This window comes from Tauraco erythrolophus, chromosome 24, assembly GCF_009769465.1.
Source record: "Tauraco erythrolophus isolate bTauEry1 chromosome 24, bTauEry1.pri, whole genome shotgun sequence".
Lineage (NCBI taxonomy): Eukaryota > Metazoa > Chordata > Aves > Musophagiformes > Musophagidae > Tauraco > Tauraco erythrolophus.
In genome coordinates this window covers 4819139-4830026 of record NC_141488.1, presented here as the reverse complement: position 1 = coordinate 4830026, position 10888 = coordinate 4819139, and the positions used below count along the sequence as shown (strand labels likewise).

The 10888-nt window shown below is 45.6% G+C and overlaps 1 protein-coding gene across 1 annotated transcript; it reads left to right on the top strand.

The window, feature by feature from the left end:
* Nucleotides 1-292: 292 nt before the first annotated feature.
* CEP85 (centrosomal protein 85) lies at nucleotides 293-10621 on the top strand. The gene is made up of 13 exons (XM_009987108.2): nucleotides 293-389; nucleotides 1120-1272; nucleotides 3485-4209; nucleotides 4851-4984; nucleotides 5842-5959; nucleotides 6340-6525; nucleotides 6822-6974; nucleotides 7233-7387; nucleotides 7907-8027; nucleotides 8452-8502; nucleotides 8588-8695; nucleotides 9326-9554; nucleotides 9833-10621. The coding sequence occupies exons 1-13, from the start codon at nucleotides 293-295 to the stop codon at nucleotides 9994-9996; spliced, it is 2394 nt and encodes a 797-aa protein (XP_009985410.2). The 3' UTR covers nucleotides 9997-10621.
* The last annotated feature ends 267 nt before the right edge of the window (nucleotides 10622-10888 follow it).

Below are 10888 nucleotides of genomic sequence, written 5' to 3'. Positions count from 1 at the left end.
GTGATGGGGATAACACATGGCCCAGCTGAAAGGCGCTGCTGAACCGCTGCGTACCTGGAGGATGTTGCAAGCAGGAACTCCCCTTGTTTCTCAGGCATGAGGAAAACCTACAATAACTGCAAGGGCTTTTTAAGTATTGCCTTGTTGCTGCGGGGGTGAAACAGAGATACTCTTAGGAGGAGATGCTAATTAAATATGAAATATCATGTTGCTCTGAATGAAGCGTAGCTGATGTGTGTGGACCCTTTGCTTTGTTAGTGGGAATGGAATTTGGTTCATACTGATTTAAAATATGATTTTTATTTATTGCCCTGTAGTTCACTGGATAGATAAGATGGCTGCTCTTGAGAAACATCCAGACCTGAGGCTCCAGCAGAACAGCCCCTCGGGTAAGGACAGTGTTTTCTTTAAAGCCCTGCTGCTGTCGGATCCTGTTTCAGTTTCTCTGAGGAGACGTGTAGCCCTGAGATGAGTTCTTTACCAAAAGCTTTTTATTAAAAACCCCATGTCTTATTCCTGCAAAATAGAACAATTGCATGGGTATGCAAGGTAGAGAATCGTTTGATAAAAAACTCTCTTGAGTGAAAACTGATAAATCGAGAAGAGTTCTTAACAGTTAATGCAAAAATATATCTTTACTAGTACTTCTGTGTGCTAACATTGCTGCTGTTCTTTTTAGTTTGCATCAGCTGGGTGTAATATCACCAAACTTATCAATAGGAATGCAATTTACTGCTTTTGCATTCTGACTTTCATAACAAGATTGATTTTCAATCTCCTCTTGATATTATTTGACTTCCCTGTGCTTGCTGCTATTTCCTTTTGCAAAAGAGATTTCTTCAGCAACAATACGAGGAGTCAAGCAAGGATCAGTTTGAGTTTTGGTAGCATGGGAAATTAGATATGGCTTAATTATTAAGTGTTAAAGGCCAGGTTGGATGAGGTTTTGGGCAACCTGGTGTAGTGGAGAGTTTCCCTGCCCATGGCAGGGGGGTTGGAACTAGATGATCTTTGAGGTTCCTTCCACTCTAAGCATTCTATGATTCTATAATTAGATGTATTAAAAGGGTCTTCAGTCTGTTGGTTAAAACGTAAATATCCCTGGCTTTTTCTCTCCAGATCCAAGCACCAGTCAAAAGAGTAGTTTCTTGGAGACTAACTGGAAAACACCTATGTTGTCTGTGAAGTTCCAGAGCCGTGTCAGTCGCTGCTCAAGCGTGGCCGACAGCGGGGATGGGGGCATTGGGACCTCCTGCTCAGACAGCACAGAAGGTGATGGTCAGCACGGGGTCACACAGCAGCCAAAGACTTGAGGTTTTCTCGGAAGGCCAACAAGCATGAAATAGCCTGATATTACTGGACCCTAGAATGTAGAACTTGAGGAGAGCAGAGTCTGTAATGATGTTTGGAGACTAAAACTAGTGCCTCAGTACACAGATATGCTGCCTGAAATATAAACAAGTGTTTTGCTGTTTCTCTAAGCTAGTTTGGCTGTCTTCTAACAGGAGTGAGCGTTTTTTACTGACTGAAAGAGCCCCCTTGGTGATTGGCTGGTTCATATTGACCTACAAGTGATTTATCAGAAGGTCTGTTGCATGCTTTTTGTAAGAAATGGTTTATAGGTGCCTCGAGAGACTTCAGAGCAGTGTGCCTTTGAGCATAAGTCTCCTCAGTGTTAGAGCTGTGTGCTTCTTGCTGGAGAATGCTGCAGCCTTGCCCTCAGCTGAGGCACCTTCTGTGAAATTGCTCGTCCCAGGAATCCTTTCCACCTGTGTTTTCAGTTTTATCTGTGAAAGTGACAGAAAACACCATTGATTCACTGGTTCTTCTTTCAGCAGCGAGGAAACTTGTGTTGTGAATGTGTGACGTACTTTGTTTTAAACAACGTGTTTCACAAGCTTCTCCAAGCCTTTTGAATGAGCTACAGATCTTAATAATGTGAGATTTGAAATGAAGGCTTTTCAGAAAGTCTGGCTTGTGAAAATATTGCTAGAGCACATGTTTAAGTGTCCCATCTATCCTCTCTCAGGACAACAAAGCATCCAGTTGCGTGCTAAGGGCAGGGGAAATGACGATGGCTCTTTGGGAAATCGCCCTGCGGAACACTTGTAATGGTGTCACCCTGTTTGTAGCAGCTGAGGCTGAGTTGTGGCACTGACAGTTTTGCTGAACCACGCTGACTTTCGGGTCAGTACATTAGTCAGAAGTGTTGTGACACCCCTGAGCGTGCTCAAGGAACGGATTGCAGCACCTGGTCAGAGAACTCGAGTTCCTGGTAGCGATACTGGTGTATAAATTTAGGGGCTGTAAAAGGAAATTGTACTGTCTCTTCTGTTTGCCAAAGTGCCTGTGCTTGTGACTGCTTGGTGGCACGGTGTTCTCTGAGTTCCTAGACAGCGCCAAGTAACGTATAAGAGATTTTTCTCCTTCTCCTGCTCATTTTTGAGGAGAAGATCTTGTGCTTTTATTGTGATAGTTCTCCTGCGGTTTGATGATGGTCTTTGCAGAATCTGATTTCGGTCATATTCAGATTGTAGCCTTTTTTCCTTCTTGTGGCAATGCTTTGAGGTTACAAACAGGTGGAAGGGTGACCTCGCAGCCCTGATGTTGGATTAAAGAGACATCACGTGGGGATGGGCCTTTAGCCAAACCCACGAAAAAAACAAGTTTGTGTATCTAGGAGAAACTTGGAACTACTGTGACACACAATGTGTTGGGACGAGGAGGGAGAACAGGCACTCCACTGTTTGCCTTTCTCAGCTCTTCCTGTTGCTGTATTGAAATCTGAGAGTTGCTAAGAATAACCCTGTATTTCCACGTCGCCAGGTTTGGTGCCCGTCCGAGAGGACGGGCTCACGTTGGGGTGCGTGTGCTGAGCTCTCTCTCATTTCCTGTGGCAATAAGGTGAGAGCCATTACTCTAGCCTCTGGAAAAAGCTCTTTTCTGCAGCGTCCTGGAGGAGTTTGATGGTCAACTGCTTGGTGATTTAGTGTTCAGCTATGTTTGAAGCTCATCATGGGCTTAGTGAAGGCTCCAGTTAGCTTTGGTTACAGTTCAGAGCCGCTGAGCTGTAGGACGGGCAGAACAGAATCAAGGTCTCAGTGTTCAGCTGAGTAAGTTTCAGCCTTTTTATTCCATTTAAAAGACTTGATTTCTAAGCCTATAGAAAGATAACCTTATTGATTTAAGATTATACTAGAGTAGCTTAAAAACAAGGGATTAAAAATGTGTACTGAACTAAACTTGATTCTCCCTGTGGTTTGTGGTGGTAGGAAAATGCCAACAGGCTCCTGAAACTTGTAGTGAGGGGGAAGACAGATATGCCTTAGTCTTCCTACTGCTGCTTAGGAGGACGTGTTCCGGGGGAAAAGTGCTTTTAAAAATTCTTTTGAAAAGTTGTTCAGCAGAAGAATGGCTGTTTGTGTCAGAATGTTTTTTTTTTTTCAGGGTTATAATTAAAGCATCACTCTTCTTCTTTCCCTAGACTTCTGCAATTCCAGTAACAGTTCTTCATTCCAGCCCATCAAAACCCAAGTGACCATCCCAACAGCCCATGTTATGCCTTCGACGTTGGGTGCCTCACCCTCCAAGCTGTGCTCTGTGGGAGACCAGAGCTGTTCACAGGGTGCTTCAAAAACTGCTATGCCAGGATCTGTTTCTGAACACACAGGGCTCGTGAGAAACGGAGACTTGAATGCCGGGAAGTCGTCTCAGGTGCCACCCAGGGATCTCTTGCATCTTTATGGGACTTCAGGGGAAAACGGTTTTGAGCAATCTTGGCGTCCTGTGTCTGCTGCCGTGAGAACAGAAGATAACTGGAAGTTTGACACCCCTGCCATTGAGCACACCCTGAACCAGTCTCTCTTTCTGGATAGTTTGTGTGCTGACCCTCTCCACAGGTTCCAGAAGTTCAATCCAACCTCTGGGGCAGCTGAGGCAGGAAAGGACCATTACAAGGTGCTGCCAGAGAGTAAGCAAGTGGCGGGGGCTAATGGAGCCTGCGAGCCCCAGGACGGAACGTGGCCGAGCGGCAGCAGACTGATGCCAACGGGACTCCAGGCCAACAGTTTCTTTTCAAAACCTGTAACTCCTTCATCTCGAGCATGGATGCAAGAAGCCTGCTCGCTGCATCCTCACGAGAGGGTCTGTGAGCTCAGTGCTTGGAAACAGCAGCTGGAGAAAGTGCAATTGCAAATAGAGCAAATGCAGGTAGGGAGCTGCTCGTGTGAACGTAGGAGTTCGAAGCCCTTCCTGTCTCTTTAGTCATGAATCATTGTCCTAGACTTCTGAAGCAAGGGTGAAAATGTCTCATGCTTCTCCCTGTCTTACACTGAAAGTCTCTTAATGGTCTGTTTTTACGACCTGTGGTGTCGCAGCTGTCATTTGACGTGCTGCTTATTTAGAGCAGCCCTGTATTGTGTTACAGCACTGCGCAGCGGTTCAGATCAAGAGGTGAAATGTCCTGTCTGCTAGAAACTGCAAAGAAAAAGCATACCAAGAAGTTCTTAACAGTTTCTAGAATAATTGTGTTCTGTATCTAGAGTTAGGAAACAGACTTCTTTTGAAAAGATGCATAAAACTGTAGTTTATTAGATGGAAACAGTTTGTTTATCACCTCCCACCAGCTGTACCCTAATGAAGACAAATAAATTGTTTCCAGTGATCTAAAATTATTTGTTAATCTCCAGTTGTGCTTAGGCAATGTTACTGGTTCTTGGACATCAACAGAGACTGAAATAGCTGTGTCCTGGCATGCAGATGAGCACACAGTGTGCAAAATAGCTCTAGCAATGTTGCAATTACCTCTGTGGAGTACAGACCTCTCCCTTCCTTCTCATTTTGTCTTTCAGTTGCAAAATGGAGGTGCCTGCCACCATCCCTCGATGTATCCTCCTTCGCTGCCTCCTCCTGATCCAGCCCAGTGGATCAATATCCTCAACTCCAATGAAAACCTACTCAAGGAGAAAGAGCTTCTCATTGACAGGTGAGAGTTTGATACCAACGTGGTTTAAGGAGTCCAGTGTATTTCCTTTTGGAAAGGGAGGGGTTTGAAAATACCAAGGAAAGCTCATATCTCAGTCCTTTTTACCCAGTTGAGCTTTTTTGTTGCCAAGAACAATACAGTGACCTTTGAGAACAGCCTATTTTTTTCATGATCTCGCCTCTGCTTCCTCTTGGAAGTAGGATGGTGATCCTGATGGGTTCAAATAAATGAATTTTGGTTATGCTTTTCTGTGTTTTATAAGGGACAAAGATTTCTGTTTACGTCATGATTATCTGGAATGTCAAAACTACTGCGTTTTTGCCTGAGGACTTTCTGGGAGCTTTTTGAAATCTTTATTTATATTTGTTCTTTGTGAGTTTGGGCTGGCAAACACCACTTTTAATACCTAATGCTAGTGGTCCATAAGCTTTTTGAAAAGTAAGCCCTAATGAAAACTACCTTCAGCATTAGGACTGTAAATACTTTTTCTGCCTGCTCATTTTGAATCCTCTGATGTCTGTTTGTTTTACTCATAAGCTCTGCAGCCAAGATGGATCCTCCAAAGCATGAAAGGCTTGTGTGATTTATCTATAATCATTGCTGGGGAGAGGCTTTGAAGGGAGGGGAGGGAAGAAAAGTTAATACCAATTGTGTGGGAAAAAAAAAAAAAAATCAGAATGGACATCTTTCAGATTTCTCTGCAGAGTTGTCTTTCTGTTCTTCTTGTCACTGTATGTAGCATTAGAGTTGTAGTGACACTGTATATGTTGTATTGCTCTCTACTGCCATGGAAAACAAGGTGTATGTTTGAGAACTGTGTATTACCTGTTTTCTTTTGTTCGTTGTTTTTTTTACAGACAAAGACAACACATATCTCAGTTGGAGCAAAAGGTCCGGGAAAGTGAACTGCAGGTTCACAGTGCCCTGCTTGGCTGTCCAGCACCCTACGGAGATGTCTACATGTTGAGAATGCAGGTAACTGGGTACAACAGGGTGTCAGTAAGAAATATGTATTGAATCCATTGGCCCTACCACTTCTCATTAGGTTTTTCCTGAGTAAGAGGGGTATGCAGGGTAAAATTATCCTTTGTATGGTGTCCTCATTACCTGTCATCTCTGAGATCTTCTGTGACTCTTGAGACTTCAAGCCCTGAAGTACTATGGTTTGTTTAGATGCTGTGCTAGTGATGCAAATGCCTGACAGCACTGATAAGTGCTACTTCAGATACTGCAGTTTATAAGGTGGGCTGAATGATGTTTGGGTATTATTTGGCTGCCAGCACAGCTCTGAGGCAGCGCAGCTGCCTAGTGCCAGTTTGTAACTAACTGAATTCATAGGCTGTCTCTGTTTGCAGGAGCTGCAGCGGGAGAACACGTTTCTTCGAGCACAGTTCACAGAGAAGACTGAATCCCTCAGTAAGGAAAAGATTGAATTGGAGAGAAAACTGGCTGCTGCAGAGGTGGACGCAAAGCTGATCCGGGAGTCACTGAAGGAAACTATGCAGAAACATGCAGAGGAGTTAAAGAAACAGGAAGAAAGGGTATGATCTCATTGCTCTAGAGATGAGAAGATGTTTTTTCTTCGAGAAGCTAAAAGTCAATGTAATTCCTAGATGAAAGTTTTCTGTGATGCTGTGTTAAAAGTATTTCAGTACATCCTCTTTTAACCAGAGAAGCAGCCTGTCTTTAGTTAAGTGAGCAGAAATGCTGCTGACTTAAGGTGATTTTGTATTTTGGCATGAGTGCTGCACAAAAAGGTAAATGAGAGGGCATACAGAGGACTGAAGAATGGACAAGAAATTATATAAATTAAACTTGCGTGTAACTGTCCCTGCAGGTAAAGGGAAGAGACAAACACATTAATAACCTTAAAAAGAAATGCCAGAAGGAATCAGAACAAAACAGAGAGAGACAACAGAGAATCGAGACCCTGGAACGATATCTCGCTGATCTCCCAACCCTTGAGGACCACCAGAAACAGGGTCAGAAGGTAATACTTCCTCTGAGTTGTGATGATAGCTCTTCACATACTTGCTCAGGTGACTTTTCTGCAGCTGCAGTCAATGCCCTGTGCAAGCTGCTCATGTAAAGTTGTGGTCTGGCCTTTTGGGAGGAGGAATGTTCCGAGCTGTAGCTGAGAATTGCCACATAGGTAGTAAAAATGAGGATTGCAAACATAGTTGAAACATGGTGTGTACGGTGCAAACTCTGGGAAGTCTCTAGAGTGTTACGGTGGTCTTTATTGCAGTTGAAGGAATCTGAACTGAAGAGTACTGCTATGCAGGAAACAGTGCTGGCACTGGAAACAGAGCTTGGAGACATCCGGGCTGCTTTCAGGGAGCAAGAGATGCAGCTGGAAACCCAAAAACACAAGGAACTGGAGCTTCTTTCCACTGTGCGCAGGTAAAAATCGGGAGGATTAAAACAAGCTTCACCTTAGCACTGAAATAATTGCTGCACAAGAAGAATGATTCAGCACAGCCATTGTCCCACCTGTCAGAACCAGGTTACTGTGGATTTGTGATGATTATGTGAGTGCTTGCCAAAACACTGTGTTCGAGTTCTGTGTGCCAGCAGTGGGGGGTGGGAGCAGAACCACATGGCTGAAAGAAAGGGAGCTCCTGCTTTGTCACCTGGGTTTGGCTGTGTCCTTTAAGTTACTGGTCTCAACCGTAACTCCTTGCAAAATGGACCTACATAATCTGCAATCGTTGTGTCTCTGCAAATGTGCCAATGTCATGGGCAGGGCTGTGTCCAGGGAGAGGGATTCCTTCCTTCACAGCCCTGGCAGTTTGCAAGCTGGGATGCAAACAGGGCAACACTGACACCTGATATGAAAATCCTTTGCCGCCTCATACTGTTTAGTGAGGGGAAACACCCTAAATAAAGCTGGTTTTCCCCATGGTGTTCTGCGAATTTCAGCTTGCAGGACAAGGTGCAGCAGTGTGTAAAGAATGCAGAGAGAGGACCCCCTGCCCAGGATGGGGAGAGACAGAAGATAGAAAATGACTCTCTGAAGAAAGAATGTGACCGCCTCAGGAAGGTAACAGGCTGTCCCAGCAGGGAATCACACATTTCTCCTTCTACTGAGTCACACCAGACACTAAAATTAAATCAGGGACTTTTGCAGTCATGGAATTCCAAACAGGGGTTTTAAAAGCTGTTCTTGGTGTGATAACCATGCACTCCTACAGTAATGCTGGAGAGAAGTTGCAGAATGCAGAAGAGGGGAGGGGAAAACCACAAGAATGTGACTTCTCCAGTCTGTTTTTAGCTGATAACTTCTACTGGTGCCTTTTATCAGGTGCTTTTCATCAGGGATTCTAAGTCCATTACTAACAGAGGCAGTGATTAAGGAAGTGGACAGGAAAGAGAAGCAGAGGGGATGCTGTCCTACTGAAGGAGAAGTGCTGGTGGTATTATTGAGTCTGTGTGGCCTGTTCTGATATCTCTGCTTTTGATTCCAGGTTGTGGACAAACAGCAGAAGAAGATGGAGCAGTTGTCCTTGCAAGTAAAGGTGAGAGGCGACTGTGGAGGGACCTAGAATTGGGAATTTGCTGTGAAGTGAGTTAGGCATGTTACTTTACCATGGTCTGTTTCAGAACCTAGAAGAACAGGTGGCCCAGGAAGAGGGGACGAGCCAAGCTCTGAAAGAGGAGGCGATGAGGAGAGAAAATGCACTGCAGCAGCTCCGAACTGCTGTGAAAGAGGTCAGATCATAACAATTGAACAAACAATGGATTGTCTTTTAGCAAGGCCCTTAATTTACAGTAAGCAGCACAACCTCTCCTGCTTCCTTCTAGTCAGTTGCCCTGAAAGGAGCTCTTCTCTGCTCAAAAGCAGGGGGAGAAAGGCAGTTTCTGCCTCGGGAACTTCAGCTGGGGCTGCGGATTGTGGTGGAGGACGCTGAGCTTGCCAGCTGAGGGCAGCAAGACAGCGAGCTGGAGTCCAAACTCAACTGCAGCCCTGGCTGAAGGGCAGAGCTGAACCCCACTCTAAAGCCTAAGGGAAGCCAAGCACAGTGGCAGCCCTTGAGGGAAGGGATGGCCAGTGTTGAGGTGAGCAGCGGGTGCACAACCTCCTGGAAGCTTTTCTTGCATCATGCTTCAGCAGGGACAGGGCAGTGTCATGGGGTGCTTCCTGTCTGAGCCAGGAAAGCTGAATGCTCACACCTCATAGGACTGACACTCATTCATCTGATGAGAGCCTGCAGGGCTTGATGTAAACCAGCTCCTGCTGCCATCTGTGCTCCCGTCATCACCGAGCAGTTGCGTTAAGCTGCTTTAAGCCTGCTAGTTCTGTACCAAGTGACCACCAACCTCCTGTGTCCGTTTGTTCAGCTGTCAGTGCAGAACCAGGATCTCATTGAGAAGAACCTGACCCTTCAGGAACGGCTCCGGCAGGCAGAGCTCAGCACCCAGCCGCTGCCTGCTGAGACAGCCCGCCTCGCCCAGGAGTTGCACAGCGAGCTGGCCAGTTGTCTGCAGGATTTGCAGTCCGTCTACAGCATTGTCACTCAGAGGGCTCAGGGCAAGGATCCCAACCTCTCTCTGCTCCTGGGCATTCGCTGTAAGTATGTGGAGCAATGGCAGAGCAAACCCTTTGGTTCCTGTGCTGTGGCAGAATTAAATAACTCACATATGAGAACCTTCCATGTTATATTATCTTTCTGGGATTCTGAACCTTTTTTCTGTGGTTAGCTAGCGCTCAAGGTGCGTGCTGTAATAACTAAACGTTAAGTAGTACCTCTCTTGCAAATGTGTGTTGGTTTTTCTGGCTCACTTGCAAATGTGTGTGATCCTGGGTCAGAACTGCATGTGAAGTAACTCCCTCCTCTGACTCCACAGCTGTGCAGTACTCTGCTAAGGAGAAGGACGACTTGCTGAGCCCTGATGGACTTGCAAAGAAACTGGTGGAGGTAAAACAGCTTCACAAAGAGGTGGAGGACTTAAGGACGGCAATATCTGACAGATATGCTCAGGACATGGGAGACAACTGCATCACCCAGTAAAGAACACTCCCCAAAGTAAGAACAGGAAATGAAGACTTGAAACCCTCAGGAGTCTAGAGCTCCTACAACCCAAAACTTGTTCAGCACTTTACCCCATCCTTTTGCTCGGGTACAGGATGTGTGACTTATCCAATCTGTGAGAAATCGGGGCTTGTTGCCAGAAGTGTTTAGCTGCTGCCTGGCTAACTGGAATCGTTCAGGGCTTTGGTGTCGGGCTTTGCAGTAGCTTTGATCTTGTGGAATGTGTCTGTGCTGTGTTTGCTGGAGCTGGTGTGGTCCCTGATGCTGGGAGATGAATTCTGAATTGCCTTCCAGGCATGTCAAATGCTGAACATGCAAATGTGACAGTTAAAATCATCACCAAAAGGAAATGTATGCCCTGGTCTTTCTGATAAATTCTCTGTGCAGATCCTGTGTGACTAGTAAGACCAGAGGATTATTGGAGTGTTCAGGAGATATCTGTGGACTTCATAGGTGAGCAGATGTACCGGTTTTACTACTGCTAATGTGATCATGGTGCTACAGGCTCCTCAGATGCTGTGTGCACCGTTCTGGCTTGGGTGCTTGTGTAGCAGGACCTGCTTTCCTCAGGTAAATGCAATCGGAGTCTTTAGTAGCTATAAGGAGTTTGGGGAATAAAACAACACTAAAAGACTCTGAAAACTCTCCCCTTGGGCACTGTTACCCCAGAAGCCTTAAGCCTTTTATCTCTACCCCAAAATAGCACTCTGAGTGTGGGTATGATTCAGAATGCAGAGGAAGTGGATTGATGCTGAAGTGCCTTAATGTGCCAGAGAAGCCTCCTGTCCCCACGCTGCTTCATGCCTAATGCATCTGCTGGCAGGGTGAGGGACTGCTGTTTCTTGCAGCAGCCTTTAGAGCCATCGCAGAC